The following is a 24,958-nucleotide window of genomic DNA, read 5'->3' as shown; positions in this document are numbered from 1 at the left end:
TGGACACATTCAGGTGTCTCGATGTCCTCCTTAAACTGAGGGGCCCAGAAATGGATGCAATACTCAGGGTGTGGCCTAACCAGTGCCGAGTACAGGGCAGAAAGACCTCCCTGCTCCTGCTGGCCACACTACTTCTGATGCAGGCCAGGATGCCATTGGCCTTCTTGGCCACCGGGGCACACTGCTGGCTTAGGTTGAGGTGCTGTCAACCAGCACCCCCAGATCCCTCTCTGCCTGGCTGCTCTCCAGCCACTCTGACCCCAGCCTGTAGCACTGCATGGGGTTGTTGTGGCCAAAATGCAGAAAACGACGAGATAGAGAATATTGAAATGTCATCTCATTATCTCCAAAAAAAACCTTGAAAATAGCAAAATTATCCTAGTGACAATTTCACCAAGTAAAATTCCGGTTTGTATTTTGCCAAGTTAGAGGCGAATGAAGTAGAAAATCCCCAACCGACCAACCCAACAAAACCCCAGCAACACCAAAACCAAACCAAACCACATCAGATGAAAACTGAAAGATTTGGACTTCGTAACAAAACCTGGAGCTTCACAAGGGAGGGCAGATCAAGTGCTCCGTGCCAACATTTCTGGGTCACACTACTGAGTGAGTCCATTATGGAAGGTCCAAATGGAAACCAAACAGGATCTTTCCTGGATACTGTGACTGGAGCCTGACTGGAAGTAGCTGGAAATATTTGACATTTTGTGGAAAACATACATCTCTCTGTTCAAAGGTCTCAGCTGTTTGGGTGTTTAGGAGGAAACTAAGAGACATAGAAAGCAGAAACATTGAAAAATGATGCTGAATGATTTTTCTTTGATGGCCGGAAAGTTTTGGTCATCGTGTTCAAAAGCCTTAATTCACTTTGAGCATAAATACGACAGAGTTAGGATGAGGACTCATCTTTGACTTAACTTGTTTTCAACCAGGTCATCCTCAGCAGATGATTCCAAAGATCAGCATTCTCTGGAGTTTCTGGACTTTACAGCTGACCTTGTTCTCAGAGTCACAGCTAGAAATGATCTGATAATGATAAAGAAATCCTGTGTACAGCCATGTTGGACTGCATGAGACACTGGTCTTTTTCAGAGTCCTCCAGGATCATTGAGTCCAACCATCAATCTAACACCACCGTGGCCATTAAACCGTATCTCAAAGTGCAATGTCCACAGGTTTCTTCAACGCCTCCAGGGACAGTGACTTCACCACCTCCCTTGGTTCCAATGCCTGACCACCCTTTCAACACATTTTTTTGCCCCCCTATATCTACTCTAAACCTTCCATAGTGCAACCAGAAGCCATTTCCTCTCTTTCTATCACTTGATACTAGAGAGAAGAGACCAATCTCCACCTCACTACAACCTTCTTTCAGGTAGATGTAAGGCAATGCCCAATAACACACTAAAGAATTCTACAGAATAGAATAGAATAAAATAAACCAGGTTGGAAGAGACCTTCAGGATCATCACATCCAACCCATCATCCAACACCATCAAATCAACTAAACCATGCAACCAAGCACCCTATCAAGTCTCCTCCTAAACACCACCAATGATGGTGACTCCACCACCTCCCGGGGCGGCCCATTCCAACGGGCGATCACTCTGTCTGTGAAGAATTTCTTCCGAACATCCAGCCTAAGCCTCCCCTGGCACAGCTTGAGACTGTGTCCTCTTGTTCTGGTTCCGGTTGCCTGGAGGAAGAGACCAGCCCCCGTCTGTCTACAACCTCCCTTCAGGTAGTTGTAGAGAGCAATTCTGTTTAGGTCTAGGTGAGCACAAACCTGTACTACATTGAAGTATCTCATTTGTACACATCAAGCTATCCACAACCTACCACATGGAGGCATCAGATTATTAATAGCTGTTTTCTTCAAGTAGACCAACATTTGCTTCAGTCTTCCTTTCTCTGCATGATCTTGCAGGAGTGAAAAAAGGAAAAGAAAAGCTTTCACGCAAAGGTTGTGTTTTTATACGCAAATCTATCAGTTGATTACAAACTTTACTGACCCTACATTATGATAACTATTTCTGATGAATGTTTCAGGGGTTAGGGTTTAGGATCTGTGAGCCGTTTCAGGTTCTATCTGTTGGCCATATTGATCTCAGTTGGTCTCATTAGCCACACTTCTATTTTCAAGGTCGGGTGTTTTGTTTTTGGTTTGGCTATACACTGCCTGCCCCAAATTTCTTCTCCATGGATTATTAGTAACAGAGCTATATATTTTCAAATCAGGCGCTTTTCCATGGATTGTTTATTTATTTGGTTAACAAATCGTTTAGAGGCATCCTATTCTATGCCATCACTGCCTTCATACATATCTGACATATGGTTTTGGAGTAATTAAAGGTAATTGAGGCAGATTTCAGTGCACTTTGCAACCCACTTCACAGTCCAGAGAGCTCAATGATTTTCCATAAGGACTAGGCTGAAAGGAACCCTGCAGGACTAGAGAGAAACAAGTGCCAACAAAACTGTTGCTGCAGACGTGCTTTTATTCCTAACTGGTGACTCATAGCCACAAAAAGGAAGACTTTCTTTTTCCTATTCTCAGGAACAATGACCACTTACAGCACTGCTTGATGGGCTTAGCACAGAATCGCAGAGTTTTAAGGGCTGGAAAAGACCTCAAAGGATCATCAAGTCCAAACCCCTGCCAGAGCAGCATCACCTGGAGTAGATCACACAGGAACACATCTAGGGAGGTTTTGAAAGTTTTCAGAGAAGGCCAATGACATCCTGGGGGGAATTAGAAGGGGTGTGCTGAGTAAATCCAGAGAGGTTTTCCTGCCACTCTATCCTACCCTGGTGAGGCCACATCTGGAATATTATGTCCAGTTCTGGGCACCTCACTTCAGGAAGGACCTCGTGGAACTGCTTGAAAGGGTCCAGTGGAGAGCCACAAGGATGCTGAAGGCAGTGGAACATTCTCCCTGCTGAGAAAAGGCTGAGGGAACTGGGGCTCTTGAGCTTGGAGCAGAGGAGCCTGAGGGGTGACCGCATTCCTGTTGATAAAGATGTTCAGGGCAGTATCAGGAGGGCAGAGCCAGGCTCTGCTCAGTGATGTCCAACGACCGGCCAAGGGGCAATGGGTGCAAGCCAGAGCAGAGGAGGCTCCACAGGAACAGAAGGAAAAACTTTTTCACTGTGAGAGCAGCAGAGCCCTGGAGCAGGCTGCCCAGAGAGGTGGTGGAGTCTCCTTCTCTGGAGACATTCTTAACCTACCCGGATGTGTTCCTGTGTGTCCTGCCCTAGGTGATCCTGCTCTGGCAGGAGGCTCGGACCGGATGATCTTTGGAGGTCCCTTCCAACCCCTAACGTTCTGTGATTTGTGATTCTGCAAAATTCTCACAGTAATCACTTCCCCACGACCTTCTGCTGTGGCACTGCATTTATAAATGGCAATGCCATTCCATGCTGATCCAATCCTTTCACTGGAGACTGTCTGCTTGCTGGTAGAAAAATGCTTTGATGACAACAATGTTTTGGGACACGGTGCTAAAAGAAGTTTCTTTTGTATTTCTAAAGAGAAGGATGAAACTAGATGAAGCTCAGAAATAGAGGCTTGCTCACAGACCGTAACAGGACCTAAAATCAGAAACTATTGTTTCAAGCAGAATTAATGTTTGCCAGTAAATATTGACATTATCCTTACATTTTCTCCAGGTCACCAAGTCCTGCGAAAGCTCCTTTGGGTATGACTCTCACCTTGGTGAGGACAAACCTCCTGAAAATAGAGAAAATGGGGTGATCGGTCACTATTCATCACACAGGACTCAGCCTTATCAGCACAGGAGAGGTCTTTATCACTGCTGCAAGGACACTATCCAGGCTGAAGGCTCTGATGTCTACATACATAGAATAGAATCATATAATAGAATCACAGAATCAATAAGGTTGGAAAAGACCTCAGAGATCATCAAGTCCAACCTATCGCCTAACACCTCCTGATAACTAAACCATGGCTCCAGGTGCCACATCCAAGCCTTTTTGGAACACCTCCAGGGATGGTCACTCCACCATCTTGCTGGGCAGCACATTCCAATGGCAAATTACTCTCTCTGGGAGGAACTTTCTCCTCACCTCAAGCCTAAACTTCCCCTGGTACAGCTTCAGACTGTGTCCTCCTGTTCTGGTGCTGGTTGCCTGGGAGGAGAGACCAACCCCCACCTGGCTACAACCTCCCTTCAGGCAGTTGTAGAGAGCAAGAAGGTCTCCTCTGAGCATCCTCTTCTGCAGGCTAAACCACCCCAACTCCCTCAGCTTCTCCTCACAGGGCTTGTGATATCACAGTATTATTAAAGTTGGAAAAGACCTCTACGATCACGGAGTTCAACCATCAACCTAACGCTACCATGGCTGTTAGATCATGTTCCACAGTGCCATACGCACACATTTCCTGAACACCTCCAGGGATGGCGAGTCCACCACACCTCCCTGAGCAGCCTGTTCCAATCCCTGACCGCTCTTGCAGAAAAAAAAATCCTTTTTTCTGACATCCAACCAATCCCCCGCCCTGTGCACCTTGAGACCATTTCCTCTGGTCTTCTTGCTAGTTAGTTACTTGTGAGAAGAGACCAGCCCCCACCTCACTCCAACCTCCTTCGAGGTGTAATGCTCAAAAGCTTCTTGGGATTCCAACTGCCTGCCCAGATCAGAGGTAGAGCACAACATCAGGCTACTGCTTAGGGGGAAAAAGCACCCGTCAGGAGCTCTTTTGCCTCAGCAAGACACCAGACCCAGTCACCACAGCTTTTCTGTGGACTGATGGTGGACAGTCTCATCTTGACCTCTCTTTCTCATCTGAACCTCTGATAGGAGACAGTCTCATCCTGACCTTCCTTTCTTATCTTGACCTCCCTTTCTCATCTTAACCTCTCTTTCAGGGGATGCTCAAGCACAGGATGAAGCAAACCTGTGGAGCCTGGCAGAGCTGGGTTGCTTTCACAGGTAGTACCTGCATGCTCATTCAAGACAAGCCTTACCATGCTGCAAAGATAATCTAGGGAGTCAGCTACTATCTCACATCAGTGCAACTTTAATACTCTTTATTGCTTCTCCCAGTCTCTCTTCTAATTAGTTCATAATGTGCCACAAAATTGTGACTTTGGGATACACAACTCCATCATGCAGGCACTAAGACAACATTTTAATCATTTCTTGAAAGGTCACAGAATATGCTTTATGAAGAAAAAAATCCATTTAAAATAGCTTATAAAGGTTTTTGTTAACCTGGACTCATCTCCTTTCATCACAACAAACAAGGATGAATACAAAACCTCTGATGGCACTCAGGAAATGAAAAGCAGAGCTTTTACAACCCCTTGCAGTAATAAGGTCTTATCTGGGTAATTGTTTTCTTTCACACATTTAATTATTCAGACACAATAAGCACAAACAATTGCACATGCTAGCACAACCTGCCCATCCCTGGACGTGCTTCACAGGGCGTGCATCTGACTAGATGCCAGGTCAAGAAAGCATAGCTGAGACATGAGAAATCATAGAATCATAGCACTACAGAATCACAGAAGGGTTGAGGTCGGAAGGGACCTCAGAGATCATCTACTCTAACCCCCCTGCCATGGGCAGGGACACCTCTCAACTAGACTGGGCTGTTCAAAGCCTCATCCAACCTGGCCTACAACAACCCGAGGGAGGAGGCATCCACAACCTCTTTGGGCAACCTCTTCCAGAGTCTCACTACCCTTGTACTGAGGAACTTCCAAAGATCCAGTCTAACCCTGCTCTCCCTCAGCTTCAACCCCCTTTTCTTGTTACTAGACACCCTTATTCAAAGTCCCTCTGCAGCCTTCCTGCAGGATCCCTTCAGGTATTGGGAGGCAGTTCTAGGGTCTCCCTGGAGCCTTCTCTTCCCCAGGCTGAACGACCCCAGCTCCCTCAGCTTATTCTCACAGCAGAGGTGCTCCAGCCCACAGGTTATTTTGTAGGGAGAAATACTCTATTTTTTGTTTGCTGCTGAGAGTGAAACAAATATTCAGACTTCCAGTTATTAAATACCAGGCAGAGAAATGATCAAGATGTCAGACAACATTGGTTGTGCTGAAGGATAACTGTTAAAAAACGATATTTTCTTTTTCCAGAAACCCCACCCTCTGTGTTACATACACAGGTATGTAACCCTCTGATTCCCTCTCACACGGACATGGAAATGAATTGTTTTCTGATGTGGTTTTTTTCTTCTCAGTGAGCCTGACTGCCAGACCATGCCTCATTTTTATCATCTCAGAACCGCTTTCGCACGGCTGCTCAGGATCCCCTTTCAGCTGAGGTCTGTGCTGACTTATTGCAACGTCTGCAAGAGGATGGAAATGGGAACTCGGCCTGGCGTTACCTGCTCTGCAAGTCCTGAAACGCTTAACGCAATTCCTCAAACCCAGAGACTCACTTCCTTCCCGTTTACATGAAGTATTCATGCAATCCTCATCTATTTTTTATTCCAGCTGATTAGTTTAGAAATTTCATGGGGCATTATCATGCTTTAATCAAAGTTTTAGGGGGGAAAAAAAAATTAATCATAGAGGGTATCATCCTGATAGACTACCACTGTGAAAAGCTCCTTTTCTTTTTATAATTGTAGGTCTTTAGTAGAATTCAACTTCCTATTCAGGTTCCCAAATAGGAGTTAATATTTACTGAAGCAGGACAAAGCCAATGCCTGCTCACCTAACTCTAGAGAGGCCACTCAGCAGGACTGAGCCTGGTGTAAAAGACTTTAAACATTGAAATCTATGGCATTCTCAATCCTGAAAGATGAAGGCGGCTATTTGATACTCCATTATTCTTGTAACTGTCATTAATGCAAGTCAGAAAAGAGTTTCAACAGGCTGTCACACCAGAATGACATCATTGAGATCATTATGCAAATGTTAGGAGGACTGAAGAGCTTCTGGAAAGGACCTAACCTGGATTAGGCAATTTGTAAAGCCCTGCTGAAAGCACGACCAGTGTGAAGCATGCAAAGCCAGGGCTGTGCTTTCAGAGTGCACCTGGGGACAATGGATCCTTGCAGAACACCCAGCAGGCTTAGAGCTACAAAGCTCAGGCATCAGGAAACTCTTTAACTTTGATCTGCTTTGAAACCTTTCCTGTGCTCTCCTTTGTAGACATGCATGCCTAATTTTGGAGCCCTAAAAGGCAGACTCTGAAAAGCCACCTACCTTTTTTCTTTTTCTTGTTTTTATGGCAGTGTTCTGAAATGAATCCTCCCTCTGCAGGTGCAGAGACCAATGCCATGCTCGACCACAACATGGATTTATAGCCTAGTCCCAAAACAATTGCAAGATTATTATAAAAAACCCAATTATTAGAATCACAGAATGTTAGGGATTGGAAGGGACCTCCAGAGATCATCTAGCTGCACAGGAACACATCCAGGTGGGTTTTGAAAGTCTCCAAAGACTGCATAGCCTGAGTAGCCTGCTCCAGAGCTCCAGCACCCTCACAGCAAAGAGGTTTCTCCTCATGTTAGGGTGGAACCTGCTGTGTTCCAGCTTGTATCCACTGTCCCTTCTCCTGTTGCACCACCAAAACAAGCCTGGCACCTTCACCCTGACACCCACTCCTCAGATACTGATAGACACTGATCAGATCCCCTCTCAGCCTTCTCTTCTCAAGACTAAACAGCCTTAGGTCTCTCAGTCTTTCTTTATAGGAGGGATGCTCCAGTCCCTTCATCAACCTTGTAGCTCTTCATTGGACTGTCTCCAGTGGATCCTTGTCTCTCTTGATTTGGGGCGCCCAAAATCAGACGCAGTATTCCAGGTGTGGTCTCATCAGAGCAGAGTACAGGGGGAGGAAAAGAACTTCCTTGATAGGTAAGATTATCTACATGAGGAAAGCCACGAGTGCACGAAGGTAAAAATCAAACCTTGAGTTTCTTTGTTGAACGCCCTCTCATCCTGCCTTAACAAGAAACCAGAATTCAGGATCCATGTGTCCAACACCCTGGAGCAGTTACAGTGGAATTGAAGTCTAATAACTGCAGTCCCACATTCCACTTAGAAAAATTAAGGTTAATTGTTTTTAAATGTCCCTAAGTAGGCTAATAAAGTCAGCCTTAATGGTATAACAAACACTGAAAATTAGAATCAGCTACTGGGTGAATTATCAAGCGTACAATGAATAGGCATCCATTATAAGTAGCCAAATGCTGTATTGTCAATAAATCTCACCAATTAGGCCCCAAGAATCAATCTGTACTTAACTTGACATACTGGCTGCTCAGTGCCAATGCTTTCTGAGGTACATCAGAAAGTAATGGAAAAGCATTTCCTTGGCTTTGCTGACAGCATTATTTTAGGGTCAAAGAAACGAATGCAGCCCACGTTCATTCAGGCATGTTTCATGCCAGGAGAAACAAGTAAGCAAAAACATCCTTTAAAAATCCACCCACATTCTGGCTGGAGAGATGCAGTATTTGGGCCTGAGAAATTCTTAGCACTTAGGCACCAGCAAGGAAAGCACTGAACAGATTACACAACGTGTGGTGTGGAATTGAAAACCCAGAGTTGGGTGCCTGACAGAAGGTCAGGCTGAAGGTCAGGTGATCCAAAAGCCTGTACACACAGCTAGCCCCCAGGAAACACAGACATTCCTCCCAGTTTGGTATCCTCAGCAAGCTTGCTGAGGGCCCACTCTATCTCTTCAGCCAGGTCCTTGATGAATATTGAACAAGACTGGATCCCAGGGAGACACTCTCTAACATTCCCTTGTCCAGTGACAGGTCAAAGGGCAATGAGTGCAAGCTGGAGCAGAGGAGGTTCCATGTGAACATAAGGAAAATTTGTCACCTTGAGGGTGGCAGAGCCCTGAGGCAGGCTGCAGGTTGTGGAGTCTCCTTCTCTGGAGACATTCAAAACCCACCTCAATGCATTCCTGTGTGACCTGCTCCAGGTGACCCTGCTCTGGGGGCGGGGGGGGGGCGCAGCTGGATGACCTTTAGAGATCACTTCCAACTCCTAATGTTCTGTGATTCTGTGAAATTAGACTAGCTAAAAAAAAGCAAAACAATAAATTCTGCTCCATAAAGCATGGCTGAATTTAAGTCTTACAAAACACCCTTTAAGACTAATTTCTCAGATCTACTTAAGTCACACACAGTTAATCAGAAAATGTGTTCATTGTGGAGTTATCTTCACTGGCTCATGTAAATTGCAAATCCGTGATGTTCAAGTGAACTTTATCAAGCAGACAACTACAAACTTCATAACTTAGGGATCAAAGGAAAATCAAAAATAAAGAGCCAAAAAAGATTTGGTGACCGTAATGCTAAATCACCAAACTCACTTCCAAAGAACTAATCGTGAAAGGGTTTTGAAGAACATTTTACCTTAATCTCTGAGTTAATAGCCTGATGCTATCACCTTCTAATCCTCTGCAGCAACGTGCATTTTGTCAAACAAAGATTGACGGTGAAATTCAATTTACTCTGTTTCTTTCTTTGGTTGTTTTTTTGTTTCTGCTTCTTGCTTTGGAGATGTGCTGGAGGTTCCAGCATGAGCAACAGAGGAATCTCCGCTTTACAATAGGAGAAGACACAACGATTCCCTTCCCTATTTAATGCACTCTTGGTTAAATGCAAAAAACCATCAAAATCCTGCCCTCTAGTTTTTATTTGATTCATCAATGCAGCGGTGAGGGACTATTTGCCTTTTCGTGTTCCACCAGGAGAAAAATAGGTACTGTGGACTGTGTCCCAGATGGTGTAAATCATTCAGGCTCTGTCATTTTGGCCCTAAACTTTTGTCCTAATTCTCAGTGGAATGAATCATCAAGTCCCTTTGAGCTAAATGAGAGTTAATTTAAATTTATGAGGAACATTTATGAGCCCCCCCAGCTCACAGATGAAATGGGTTCACATTGCCACATGACTACACTATGACCAGGATCTTGTTCTAGTAGACATCTCCCTAGGGAGGGGCATGAAAGGATTTTTCCTAATAAGCTGCCTAGGTGGAAGATCTTTGTAGCTGCTAACATAGCAGCTGGAGCAGGCTGCCCAGAGAGATTGTGGAGTCTCCACCTCTGGTGACTTCCAAAACCTGCCTGAATGCGTTCCTGTGTGGCCTGCCCCTGCTTTGGCAGGGGTGTTTTACTTGATGGTCTCTGGAGATCCCTTCCAACCCCTAACATTCTATGATTCTGTAATTCCTGAGTTTCAGGCTGTACTGGTCCTGGCCAGGAGAGGGTTAATATTCTTCATGGCATTTCATATGGTTCTGTGGTTCAGATTTTTGACCAAAACCACGCTGATAACGCACTAATCTCCAAACTTTTGCTGAACAGTGTTTGCACAGCATCAAGGCCACCTCTGTGTTTCTCTTTGCCCCCTGCAGTGAACAGCCCAGAGGGTGGGCTAAAGGCTGGAGAGAACACAATCTGCCAGGCACCCCCAAATAACCAGGGAAATATTCTGTACCATATAATCAGCAATACAAGGGGAAAGTCATTCTTCTGACAGAAAAGTGCAAGATAAATCTGGGAGAGTGTGTGCCCTCCTTTCAGGTATGGGAGTCCCTTCTGCTCGAGGAGCAGTGTAAGGAGCAACTCTGAGAAAGAACAGAGATTGATTTGTGCACTGTTGAAGAAAGTAATGCACAGACAAAGCAAGCACAATTAGAACGCTGACGATCGAGTCGTTAGCGATGCCCATCTGTTTTGCAGGTCTGAATCTAAAAGGCAATATGTGCAGTGGCTCGTGAAAAATCCCTCCATCTTTACCAGTGGCCTCCCTCGACAAGCAATTGCCTTTTTTTTTTTTTTTTTTTTTAATTGGATTAAAAGAACAATGAATAGTGCTGTCCACAGGCTCACAGGATGTCAGGGGTTGGAAGGGACCCAAAGAGATCCTCCTCGAGTCCAACCCCTCTGCCAGAGCAGGTCCCTACAGTCTAGCTCAGGTCGCAGAGGAACACATCCAGACAGGCCTTGAAAGTCTCCAGAGAGTGAGACTCCACAGTCTCTCTGGGGAGCCTGTGCCAGTGCTCTGTGACCCTTACAGTAAAGAAGTTCCCCCTTGTGTTGAGGTGGAACCTCTTGTGCTGCAGCTTACACCCATTGCTCCTTGTCCTATCACAGGGAACAAGTGAGCAGCGCCTGTCCCCTCCCTCCCGACCCCCAGCCCTTAGATATTTATAGCCATTTATTAAATCCCCTCTAATTCCTCTCTTTTCCAGACTAAAAGTCCCCCAGGTCCCTCAACCTCTTCCCATAAGGCACGTGCTCCAGTCCCCTAATGCTGTTAGCATTCCTATTCCACAGTCAGTGAATACTTGCTCAGCTAATAATGCCACCCAGCCACAAAAAAAGGTGAAGGGAAGCATTTTAAGATCATACAGCTGATGTCCCGTTGGCATTTCACTTGTGGACTGCCCAGAATACCATAGGAGGAATAAGAAAATGCCCATTTCCCCAGCGGTGCTGTGAGGCTGTTGGCACAGGCACATAGCAAAGTTGCTGTGGGATTTGTTTTTCTCCCAGGACCTTGCTTAGGTCGGCTAATAAGTTGCACATAGTGCCCTGCAGCAGCCAACAGCTGATAAGGAGTGATAAGGAAGGACAGAAAATTGTTGTGAGGAAAAAAAAAAAAACCAAAACCCAAACCAGCAACCCAAAACATCTAAAAAAGGCTGCAAAGTGGTCAGGCAAAGACGCTTGCAAAGCTTGCTCTCCCTCTCCCCTGCCTTAGTTTTCCAAAGCCGTGGGGTGTTTAGTCTCAGCACTGATAGCCTTTTAATTTCTGGACAAAGCATACATTGTCCTCAGTAACACTGCACATCTTTCCCCCCACCCCCAGTGCTGCAGATAGCTTCTTTCCGAGGTCACATGTGCGGGCAGTTAAAAATAAAGTTCTGAGATGCTTTTAAATACCTCTGCTGGAATAGGGTGGGAGGAATCCAGAGACAAGGGATTAAATAAAAAATACCTAACAAAACCCAGCAAAAATCACGGTGTTAGGAAGGGGAAACCATAACTATGTGTGAAAGCAGCTGCAAACTAGTTAACAGATTAGAGAGATCTTCCATCTAGGCTGCTGCAAAGAAAAATAAAATGGGGGGAGGGGGGGAAGAAGATTGCCAAAATCCCAATCAGAAAAAGAGATGGAAGAGCAGAACTTTTTCCTGACTTGAAATGTTCAGTGGCCTACACTTAGTGCAGTTATTTCACTGTACTTAGGCAGAGGTAAGGATGGAGAGGAACGAGAGCAGTTCCTCACCACATTATTCCAGTGTTGTAGATGCAGAGCAGTGGGCATGGGGGTTGGAACTAGATGATCCTTGAGGTCCCTTCCACCCTGACAATTCTGTGATTCTATAATTTGGCAAAGGCTTGGAAAAACTATTTTGTTGAAGATTTTGTTGAAGATGCAAGCGGTAGCAACTCACAAGTTACGAAACCAATAACACCTGCCTCGAGCAGACTTACAGTCACAGAATTGTCAGGGTTGGAAGGGACCTCAAGGATCGTCCAGTTCCAACCCCCTGCCATGGGCAGGGACACCTCACACTAGAGCAGGTTGCCCAGAGCCATCCTCTGACAAAACTGCAGAGCACCCTCTGCCAAGAAGGGGTTGGTCCCTTGGCTGGTTCTGGGTGGCTGCAAGTCAAAAGGACAAAGTTTACGTCCTACTGGAAGCAGATAAAGCAGACCACAAAACAATGCTGTCCTGGCAAGGAACCATCTCTGCCTTTCTTTAGGCTCGCCCAGAGCTCAAGCAAAGGCAAGCAAAGCTGGAGCTCTGGATTCCTCTACACACAGAAAAGGGAGGCTTGACAGCCAGCACAAATTACAACTAAACAAGTCCTCTTTAGGCCTCTGAACTGAATCACAGTTATCATGTTCACATCTGGGAAGGGTTGAAATGCTCAGAATGAGTTACCCACAAAAAAAAATAGAGGCCAGCAATAAGCTTGAAAGCACAGTTCAAATTGCTCCTAATAATATCAGAGGCATGCTGTGAGAAGTGTTTTGTGGAAGATAAATAACACAAGGGAATGAAGTTATCCTGACTTGGTTACAGAGAGCCAGAAAATAGAGATGGCTTTATTTTTACAAATAGCTATACTTTTAATAGTATCGATTATCCTGGGAGGCACTACCCTGCTTTTAGGAGAGCACATCCTCCTTCCTCACAGCTCACTCAGATGAGCCTCTGAGAAGCGTTCAGCATGTGCTAAATGTGCAACTTCCTTAAAATCTGACCTTGGTATCTGCAACCATCTTTGTGGTGAGGTTCCATCAAAGATACATTCTCTTTGCAGACACTCTCTGTGTTGCCTGTATTTATATTCATATCTCTGCGTACTTCCCTAACAAAAGGAGCATTGTACAAGCACAGTGTATTTTCTCCTTGCAGAAAGAGCTTTTTACTTGGTATTCCTTCCCATGGGCAACTCGTCAGGGAAAACAGTCTGACTAGATGGAGGGGCTTTTTAGGTGTTTGTCTTCAAAGTTTTCTTCCCTTCTTTGGATTCAGAGTGAGAACAGCCATCCCACTCACACAGTTCAACTCTCTTCCTGTCCCAAGAATGTGTCAATAAAGATCGTATTCTGCAGCAGGGAGAGAACAGTGGTTGAAAGAATTTGGGCAGTTCAGCCTGGAGAAGAGAAGGCTCCAGGGAGACCTTAGAGCTACAATTCAATATCTGAGGGGGACCCACAGGAGGGCTGGGAAGGGACTGTTTAGAAGGGATTGTGGGGATAGGATAAGGGACAATGGTTTGAAAGTGGAGCAGGGGAGATTTAGGTTGGACATCAGAAGGAAGTTCTGCACAATGAGAGTGGTGAAATACTGGAACAGGTCACCCAGGGATGTGGTTGAGGCCCCGTCCCTGGAGACATTCAAGATCAGACTGGATGTGTCCCTGTGCATCCTGATCCAGTTGGAGTTGTCCCTCCAACTGATTGCAGAGGAGTTGGACAAGATGACCTCTGAGGGTCCCTTCCAACCTGATGCAATCTGTGAATGTGTTTACTCATTGGCTGGGGTTGTAGCCGAAAGGTGTGTAGTGATTCTGTCTATGTTGGCAGGCCCTCCACACACGATGCTATCTTTATTAATCAAGACAAGTCATTCAGGGACCGAGTTCCTCCGGTTCCGGGTTGGAGTTCTAGATGAAAGAGACAGTTTTTCTGCAAAATGTCTTGCTGAAACCTTGCTGTTTGGCACAACAGAAAACTTGCTACTGCCATTTATCTTATGACAAATGCATTAGAAAAGAGCCAATGTGCTTTTTACCTCCTTTCTCATCCATCTCCTCATAGATTGCTTAATGGGACACAGCTGAACTATCACACAATACTAATAAAACAAAAAGAGGCCTACTCCTACTTTCTCTACTTAGCACACACAGCCTACTAAGAAACAGGATCCCTACCAAATATTTGGATTAATTTGGATACATCCAAAGGCTTTTTTAAGTTGCAATGAGATATAAAGGACCTGATGGAGCAGATCCAGAGGAGAACCACAAAAATGATCAGAGATCTCGAGTACTGCTCCTGGGAGGAACAGCTAAGGGAACTGGGGTTGTTCAGTCCAGAGAGGAGAGGGCCCTGGGGAGACCTAATAGTGGCCCTTCCTTGTAGGGGGCCTACACAAAAGCTGGAGAGAGACTTTTTACAAGGGCTTGTACTGATAAGATGAGGGGCAACACTTTGAAACTAGAACAGGATAGATTCAGCTTGGACATTAGGAAGAAATTCCTTACTATGAGGATGGTGCAACACTGGAACAGGTTGCCCAGGCAGGCGGCAAAAGCCCCGTCGCTGGAGACACTCAAGGTGAGTCTCTATGGGGCTCTGAGCAACCTGGTCTCATTGGGAAGGTTCCTGCTTGCTGCAGGGGGGTTGGACTAGATGACCTTTACACTTCCCTCCCAACCCAGTACATCGTATGGCTCTATGATCTGATACTCTTTGATACTAGAGCAGCCAGAAAACATTTAGGGAGTAACACTTGGAGATGTGATCGTACTTTTCCCTCTGGATCTCAGTTTGAGTTTTGTAAGAGTAAATATTCTCTCTGCCACCTACTATGTGCTGCATTTTCTAAAGAGCAGCCTGAGTGCCAAACACAGCTAACTCAATGTCAGTTCTGGGAAATCAGCATCTCCTGACCCAGGGGTCCTGAAGCAAAGGGCACCAGCTAGACTGGTTGTGCTGACACAGCTGAAGCGCAGAAATATGCTGGGGCTGTGCCAAATGCTCCCACTTCTCTCCCACTGTGGTGAGTGGAGCGTTTCCTTTTCACATACAGAAGTCCACATTTACATTTTAAGTACTTCTGGTTGGAAATACTAAATACTAAAAGGAACAAACCTCTCTCCAACAGGTCAGTCCCCAACCTATACTGATACCTGGGGCTGTTCTTTCCCAGGTGCAAGGCTCAACACTTGTTCCTGAATAAACCCAGCACAGCAGCTACTGTGTAACAGTATCCTTAAAAATCCTAACTCTACTATTTCCTTTAGGAGTGACAGTTCTCTTCCCAGTAGCAAAAAGGGCAAATCTTGCGCTGGTGTCAGGAGTGGACCTTTAATGCATTTGAAAGCGAGTCTTACTGTTTCAGAAAGATGCCATCTGGACCACACTGACAACGGAAACACCAGCACCTTCCAAATAAAAATGTGCTCAAGTGCTCTCGCCTTCAGAGTGCTGCTTGAACATGAACCCTCTATGGAGCACTTAAATATCATAAACATACATGGTCCTCTCGAAAAAGGATCATAAACCAGTGAAATAGAGATGGGAGAAACTCGACCTGCTTGTGGCACACCTGATGGTTCTGAAAGACCTCTAAGAAAGAATAAATATATCCTTTGCAATATCTGACCTCACTAGATGAAACAGACTTCTGCCTCCTTCCTGCACACCCTGCCATCAGCTTCTTTGAAGTGGCTGTGTCATCAGCTCTCTAAATGACTGATCACAGAATGGTAGGGGTTGGAAGGGACCTCTGGGCATCACCCAGACCAAGCCCTGCCAAAGCAGGGCACCCACAGCAGCTTGCCCAGGAGCACAATCCCCAGAGGGGGTTGGAAGCTCTCCAGAGAAGGAGACTCCACAACCTCTCTGGGCAGCCTGCTCCAGGGCTCTGCTACCCTCACAGTGAAAAAGTTTTTCCTGCTGTTCCCATGGAACCTCCTCTGCACCCATTGTCCCTTGTCCTATCACTGGACATCACTGAGCAGAGCCTGGCTCTGTCCTCCTGACACTGCCCTGCAAATCTTTATCAAAATGAATGAGGTCACCTCTCAGGCTTCTTTTCTCCAAGCTGTAGAGCCCCAGCTCCCTCAACAGGGAGATGTTCTGCTGATAGACAGCATCTTGCATAAAATGGGATAAAGGCTGAATGGATGAAGGAAGGATAGATGGGACAGCCATCTGAACAAAGGACGCTCATGAGTGGCATCCTATGGAAACCACATGGGATCTACATATTATAGTCACAGGAGATCTGGAAGTGGGGTGACAAGCACAGGGGTGACAAGATCTGGGGGGTGAGGAACAGAGTGACAAGCATGTGTGATGACCAGAGCAGTAAGACAAGAACTGAGTAAGAAAATTCACTAAAAAGGAGGTCAGGCTTCACGGAGCATGGAGCTGAATGATGCAGCTCCTTGCTGCAGGACAGTGTGGCTGGTAAACATTCCAGAAGAAATATATAAATACATGACAGTAAAATATGTCAGGAGGGTTGGCTATCAAAGTATCACTCTACTGAGGATACCCCTGAGCTAAGCAGAGCTGGAAAGGTATGCATCTCTCTGCTGAGACACACATCAGAGCAGCAAAGAACCTGCCCTGCAACCAGCCTGGGACAGCTCTTCCAAAATGGGGAGTCGTATTCAGGTCAGCACAAGCAAACATCACTTGTCCCGGCACTCCTCGAAACAGAGGACCTCTGTCTAGGTTGAAACATCTACTACTTCAGTATTTACAGCTCACCGTGCTCTAAGTGCTTAATGGTTTTGTGTCAGTTGTTAGAATAATAGATTCACAGAATTGTTGGAGTTGGAAGAGTCCTCAGGGATCATCCAGTTCCAACCCCCCTGCCATGGGCAGGGACACCTCACACTACAGCAGATTACTCACAGCCACATCCTGGCCTTCAAAACCACCAGGAATGAGGCTTCTACCACCTCCCTGGGCAACCTGTGCCAGTGTCTCACCACCCTCAAGATGAAGAAGTTTTTCCTAATATCCAATCTGAATCTAGGCATTTCTTTTTCCATTCCCCCCAGTCCTATCACTCCCTGACACCCTCAAAAGTCCCTCCCCAGCATTCTTGTAGCCCCCTCTAGATACTGGAAGGCCACAATAAAGTCTCTTCTGATCCTTCTCTTCTCCAGACTGAACAGCCCCAACTCCCTCAGTCTGTCCTCATAGAGGAGGAGCTCCAGCCTCTGATCATCCTCATGGCCCTTCTCTGGACACGTTCCAGCACATCCAGATCCTTCCTCTAACAGAGGCTCCAGAACTGGACACAGTACTCCAGGTGGGTCTCAACAAAGCAGAGTAGAGGGGGAGAATCACCTCCCTCACCTGCTGGCTATGCCTCGCTTGATGCAGCCCAGGGTGTGATTTGCTTTCTAGGCTGCAAGTGCACGCTGCTGGCTCCTGTTGAGCTTCTCACCAACCAGCACCCCCAAGTCCTTTTCTTCAGGGCTGCTGTCAAGCCAGTAGCTGCCCAGCCCAGCCTATATCGGTGCTAGGGACTGCCCTCTTGGTGTTGGGTGCACTCCTTCTGTAAAACCTTCCTCTCCCTTCTCTGCAGTAAAACAAACATTTGGCCTTTAGATAGAGGCTGCAGTTCTGATCTCATCTGAAAAAGGATATGAGTATTGGGAAGGTAAAGGGGAGGGCAAGCAGGCTCAAAGACACGATATGGCCTCCAAAAGTGGAATAACCAATTTGTCTGAGGCTTCTCAGTGTGGAAAGCTTAAAGAGATGCCAGAGGTCTACACGGGCTGCCCAGGGAGGTGGTGGAATCACCCTCTCTGGAGGTGTTCAAGAGGGGATTGGATGTGGCACTTGATACCATGGTCTAGTAGTCGTGAGGTTCTGGGTGACATGTTGTACTTGATGCTCTTTGAGGTCTTTTCCAACCTTATTGATTCTATGATGCCTCCAAAAGCGTAGCCAATGGCTGTTGCTTTATTAGCTCTTCCATTAAAAACTCAGGAGGTAAGACCAGAGGCACACCAGTATGCAGGATGACTACATTTAAGCAAATACTCTGATTTCCTTCCTAACATAAAAAAAATGGAATACTCTTGTCTTAAATCAAAGCACAGAGACCAATACACAGTGGGCCACCTGAGCAAACCTGCAGGAATATGAGCCAGGTAAACTTTCCTGAGCTCACTTCATATATCAGAAAAGTGAAAAAAAAAGGAATCTAGTTCCCCCCCGCTCCCAGGGGAGGTGTGAAATTCATTTCCAACCCCTCTTTTTCTCAGAAAGAAACAGAAAAAAAGAAATATAATAACGAAACAGAGAGGAGAACTCTGCTGGAAATCAGAGTGAAAATAAATCAGCAGTGAATGGATTAGCTTCAGATCAGACTGCCTGGAGCAGCCTGATCTGGAACAGCAGAGCGCTGAGGGCTTGTGTTTTTTAAATTAGTTTCTAATAAATAGAATCAATAGCTCAAATTATGAAGAAGGACAAAAGCAGAGATGAAATCAATCAAGACTATAGCTTATCAGTATAAGCCAGAGGGTGTCTTCTTGTCTGAGTGAGATAAAATGGCACAAGGATCCACAGGCAGCTTATCAGCATCTCTCCTAGAACAGCTGGGCACAGAGTCTGAAAATTCTCCTGGTTATCCAAACACAAACACAGCCCCCTTTTCTTTATCCTGTCCCAGAGGGAAATGAAAACTTTATCCTGAAGACAAATGCAGGAATGTAGAGGGGGAAGAGAACTACATCAACAATCCAGCATGAAGTATCTCACGTTATATATGGGATTTAATGTTCAGGTGAAGAAATAGGTGGTAAATGACTAGAACATTGTCTTTCCACATGCTGGGTTAGGAAGGGGTGTTGGAGAACATTCAGGAGTTCTCTCCCCCCTAGACAGTCAGCCAAGGATTATCAGCTGGAGGGAAGCATGGAGGGATAGCATTAACTGCAAACATGTTTCTGGCAGTGGGAGGGGGCACTTGCACACGGGCACTTTGTTTTCCTCCTCGTGTTTATTTTTGGGGGGGCTTTGGTGGTTTTTTTTCCCCCCCCTAAAGGGACTTTACTGCAGAGTTTCACTTCAGAGCTGGCTCTGCTCACACAGTGTTGGATCGCTGTGGAGGTGAGCAGGAGCATGCCAACAGCTGAAGTCCCTGCTCTGCATGAGGTACCTTTAGCTGGGCACACAGCTACTCAGATGCTCACAGCAAGAGATGGTCTCTGGCAGTGTGAGACACAGCACACAGACACTCCTGCTGCACAGCACGCCATCTACACAGGCAGGGGAAAATGGAGAATCCTGACTGCCTGCTTACTCAGTGTAACAAGAGAATGACTCCAGATAAGCTGGTTTCAGTTAAGAGTGGTCCCCTCCCTCAGTAAGGAAACCCAGGAAAAGCTCCAAACACCTTTTCAATTCTCTGTTGGACTCTAGGTCACCAGCCCTGGGTCTGCATGTGGAGGGCTTCTGCTGCTCTTCACCTGGACATCACATTGTTTTGAAATGAGAGAAGAGCAGATTTAGATTGGATGTTAGGAACAAGTTCTGCACCGTGAGGGTGGTGGAACACTGGAACAGGTTGCTCAAGGAGGTGGTTGAGGCCCCATCTCTGGAGATATTCAAGGTCAGGCTCAACAAGGCTCTGAGCCACCTAATCTAGAGGAGCATGTTCCTGCTTACTTCAGACAGGTTGGACTAGATGACCTCTGGAGATCCCTTCCAACCCAAACCATTCCAGGATTCTCTGATTGCTGTCACCATGAGCTCACTTTTCACGGCAGGGGTTTTTATCCCAAGCTCTCCAAGCGTCAACTCTCGGGCACAAAAGCTGCACAGGGAACTGAAACACTTAAAAGATTTTTTTTCTTTCCTCCCCCATCCAATATAACTTTCTTATTAAAATTATGCCAGATACAAACTACCCTGAATTTCTTTCATCACACACAATACAGCTGCGAGGTTTTGGCGCACCACAGGACCCTCTAGAGATGTCAGGACAATGCAGGGGGCTGATAACCTCTGCTAACTCTCATTCATCCTCAGGTTAAAAAGCTGCCGTCAGCTGCGTGGGCTTTGTGCCCACATATATCACTTATGAGTCCTTTCCATTGTTGTGGCTGAATTATAGATAAACAGAAAAAGGTGAACAATAATCTAAGAGAATACATGACAGAGGTGCTGCTGAAAGTCATTATGAGCAGGGTTCAAAGCCTATCTGCAATAGCCTTCCAGCTTCCTAATAAATATTCAGAGAGTTTTTAATCCTCAAGGGCATAGCATCGAATACCTGACAGAAAACTCTGTGTAGATCCATAAGAGGGTTTTATTACATTTCAATTGGAAGGAGATTTTGTAATGTTTTACAGCCAGCAGTGCCTTTGCCAGAAGACATAGAACGTTCTTGGCCCAAGCGGGTGGTGGTTAACTGCAAGCCCAACAGAACAAACCAAATACCAATTATGATTCCAGCGCAGTCTAAGTTATTTTTCTATTCGGTGAGGAAGAATTGATTTTCCCAGCGGTGTCGCTTACGCTGTAATGATTATTGCATGTAAGACAACTTAAGAAAATAATGGAAAACCAAATGAGATAGGCTGCAGATCCCTGGCTTATCTTGACTGCTCACCTTGAAGAGAGTGTTAGGGAAACATAATATACAGTCGTGGATGTCAGGGTGCTTCAAACCTCTGCTCTCCTCCCACCTCCTCGATAATTCACATTAAAATTTCACAACGGAAACAGGCGTTTCCAGCAGGGATAAAGTGGGAAGCAGCACATCTTGCCAGGCTAGGGATGTTTGCTTACTTAAAACCAATGATAATTTGCTGTGACAGAAGATAATTAAAGGGGTGTAAACTGCATAAGAGCTTGGCTTTGTCTAAAGCTCTTATTTTATGTACACATTACTAGTGAGTCATAAGAGAAAAATGTTCCTTGGCTTTTTTTAGCTGACACTTTAGTCCTTATGGCCAAGTCCTAAAGCAATGCAGTGAAAGACTGGGCCTAATATTGTGGCAAAGTCTTCTAGAAATCAATAGGGATTCTTGCACTGCTTTTTCCAGCACATACCGGAAAATACTTAGCAGGACTAGGCAGGTTCTCCTCCTCCTTCCCTCTGCACTGGTGAGACCACACCTAGAATATGATGTGCAGGTTTGGGCTTCCCATTTCAGGATAGACAAGGATCCACTGGAGAGAGTCCAATGAAGAGCTACAAGATTGATGAAGGGACTGGAGCATCCCTCCTATGAAGAAAGACTAAGAGACCTGGGACTGTTTAGTCTTGAGAAGAATAGACTGAGAGGGGATCATGCTGATGTCCACAGATAAATGAAGGGTGGGAGTCAGGATGAAGGTGCCAGGCTCTTCTCAGTGGTGTCCTGTGATAGGACAAGGAACAGTGGGCACAGGCTGGAACACGGGAACTTTCACCTCAATATGAGGAGAAGCTTCTTAATGGTGAGGGTGCAGGAGCCCTGGAGCAGGCTGTGCAGAGAGGTTGTGGATTCTCCTTCTCTAGAGACTTTCAAAACCCACCTGGATGGATTCCCATGTGACCTGCCCTAGGTGCCCCTGCTTTGGCAGGGGGGTTGGACTGGATGATCTCTGGAGGTGCCCTCCAACCCTGAGCATCCTATGATTCTCTTTGATAGGCCTTTCATTGGACACGTTATCCTGAACAATGGGAACAGAGGTAAACCATCAGTGACGCAATACAGAGATGGAACAATCCTGATCAGAGTTTGCAGCAAAAAAAAATGAGCTGGCCTCACATCCACAATCAATGTACTGTACTTTAAGTGCTCCACATCTTATCTGGCTGATAGAATTTGCTGCAAGAGGCTTGCTTTGCCTTGTTTGGTTTGGCTTTAGGGCCAGAAAAAGTGGCAGTCAGCATCATCAATGAGGCTGAAATGCCATTGTGAAGGTCCCTTCCAGAGGCATTAAGATTGCCTTCAGATTGATTTATAGGGTCAGCATCATCACCTTACAATACTTTAATTGCAGCTTCCTTGCAGGATTTATATTTTTAAATATATATATATGCATATAATATATATATATATGTTATTTGTAGATATATAAATATGTTTTTATATATATATATATATATAAAAATTTTCCCCCTGTTTTACATGGTAAAAGGTCTCTTAATTTTAAAGATCACAGAACATTAGAGGTTGGAAGGCACCAACAGAGATCATCCACTCCAACCACCCCTGCCAAAAGCAGGATCACCCAGGGTATTCTGAACAGGAATGCATTCGGGTAGGTTTTGAAAGTGTCCAGAGAAAGACTCCACAATCTCTCTGGGCAGCCTGCTCCCAGGCTCTGTCACCCTCACTGTAAAGAAGTTTCTCCTCATATTGAGATGACAGCTTCTGTGTTCAAGTGTATATCCATTGTTCCTCGTCTTACTACTATGCACCACCAAAATGAGCTTGTCCCCTCCACTTGACACCCACACCCCAGATATTGATAGACATTGATCAGATCCCCTCTTAGGCTTCTCCTGTCCAGACTAAACAGTCCCAGGGCTCTCAGTCTCTCTTCATAGGGGAGATGCTCCAGTCTTCTAAGCATCCTCATAGCTCTCCATTGAACTTTTTCTATCAGATCCCTGTCTCTCTTGCATCGGGGAGCCCAAAACTGGACAGAGTATTGCAGGTACGGTCTCAGCAGGGCAGAGTAGAGGGGGAGAAGAACCTCCTTAGCTCAGCTGGGCACACTTTCTTTATGCACCCCAGGATACCATTAACCCTCTTGGCCGCAAGGGCACATTGCGGTCCCATGGAGAACTTTCTGTCCACTGGGACTCCAAGGTCTTTCTCCCTGGAGCTGCTTTCCAGCAGGGCAACCCCTGACTCGGGCTTGCAAAAAGCAGAGAATGCATAAATTTCATAGCTGATTACCTAGTTGAGAAAATGTGCTTAAAACCTCTTGATCTGCTGGGTTAGATGTAGGCCTTCTTTATTTCAGCTTTACTGGTTATTTCATCTCACTAACTCACCCTTTCTCTTTGTTTTCAGTGTAACATCAGTATCTAGTCTTGCAAATACAATATTCAAAGAGTGGGCACGACAGTGGTCGTTCCCTCTCACTTTCTCAGATGAAAGCATGCTTTTGGCAATGGGAAAAGGAATGTTTACTCTAAGTTTGGCAGTTGTAAAGGATGTTTATTTTCTTTTTTTTCTTTTTAATTTAATAAGAGTGCAGTGTTTACATTATTATTTTGCTCTGCTTTTGGCAAAAGTTGCAGGTTTGTCACCAAAGCAATATTTAGGGCCTGTATATTGAGTTATAGAAGAGCAAATAGCATGCAGTGGAAGCATAGAAAGTCAGGGCCAGCATTTTGTCTGCCTTCGTGTATGCATTTTGATTTTCCTATCTCCTTCACTCAAGGGTAATCCTCTGAAATACACAGATGCTTCAGCTGATTAGTCCTTTATCTGGCAGAAGTAGCCCCTGACAGGGTATTGCTATTTCAGCATCAAGATAGCAAGGAATGATGAAGGATTGGTTTGATACTGTTGTGTTTTATTTCTTTTCCTGGAAAGTATTTCCAACATCACCTCTTCAGGAAGATCAACAAGAAGGAAGAACCATGCAAACCAAGCATAACTTGGAAACATGCTGTTAGACAATCTGGCAGAGGAAGCAAGGTCATTAATCCTACAGGGATCCTACGGAGACCCTACAGGAAGGCTGGAGAGGGACTTTTCCTAAGGGTGTCCAGCAACAAGACGAGAGGGAATGGTTTGAACCTAAAGGAGAGTAGGTATGAATGGATTTTTGATGAAGTTCTTCAGTACAAGGGTGGTGAGACTCTGCAATAGGTTGCCCAGGGGTGCTGTGGATGCCTGCTCCCTGGGGGTGTTCAAGGCCAGGCTGGATGAGGCCTTGAGCAGCTGAGTCCAGTTGAGAGGTGTACCTGCCTGTGGCTGGGATGGTCCCTGAGGACTCTTCCAACCTAAGCCATTCTATGATTAGCTTCTGTTACAGAAGCTGCTGAGTTACAGATGATGGAAAAGGAACTTCCAAGTGGGGAATTTCCATGCCATGGAAACTCTTATACTGAGGCTATGCTTTACAGCAATGGTGAAATTTAGACCTCCATACAGTCTAGCTGCCCCTTCTTTGGAACACTTTAGGAAGAGAAGTTGATAACATACTGGAGTAAAGCATCTAGGTATTGTGGACTTCTAGGATTGAGAACCAACCTGGAGCAGCTGAGTTCAATCTTCTATGCAACACAGGCTGAGGCCCAAAAGCTTTTGCTCACAAAAGAAAGATAGTAGCATGAAGTGGTTTACAGAAACACATAAAATCCTTCATATGATGACCATTGCAAAGACACACTCTAGCTGGCAATTCAGGCATTGCTAATCAAGGAGCAGCCTCTCATCCCTTTAAAGCAGAGGTTAACAACCGTTCTCTGGAATGCTGAGAATCTGCAAGGAGACACAAGCAGGAACTTCTGAGGCACCCCTGCCTCATTCCCTATTTTAGCTGATAACCACCACTACGTGCACTCAGCCTGGAGAACGTTAAACACATGGAATCTACACCTAGAACCAAGGCCACCTTTTGGCAGCCTGAAGCAGGGGGAGGGTAAGGGGTAAGGAGTCTTTCAAAGCCTTGGAAAAAAAGCCAGCATCCTGTTTTTTCAGTGCTGCTGGAGAGCTTCCTCCAGAGAGCATTTATGCCTCCGATAGACAAACTAAAGGTCAGAGTCCTA

The 24,958-nt window shown here is 45.6% G+C and overlaps 1 protein-coding gene across 2 annotated transcripts in view; it reads right to left on the bottom strand.

Moving 5' to 3' along the window:
• Positions 1-24,958, bottom strand: part of FSHR (follicle stimulating hormone receptor) — a 92,630-nt gene that overhangs the window by 55,408 nt on the left and 12,264 nt on the right. For both annotated transcript variants that reach the window (XM_068153451.1, XM_068153450.1), the window contains exon 2: positions 3,662-3,733. In XM_068153451.1, coding sequence (XP_068009552.1) covers positions 3,662-3,733 — 72 coding nt within the window. The remainder of the gene's footprint in view (positions 1-3,661; positions 3,734-24,958) is intronic.

This window comes from Melanerpes formicivorus, unplaced genomic scaffold, assembly GCF_026170545.1.
Source record: "Melanerpes formicivorus ecotype bairdi unplaced genomic scaffold, bMelFor1.0.p_v2 SCAF_26, whole genome shotgun sequence".
In the NCBI taxonomy this organism is placed as follows: domain Eukaryota; kingdom Metazoa; phylum Chordata; class Aves; order Piciformes; family Picidae; genus Melanerpes; species Melanerpes formicivorus.
This window is presented reverse-complemented; position numbering and strand designations above follow the sequence as displayed.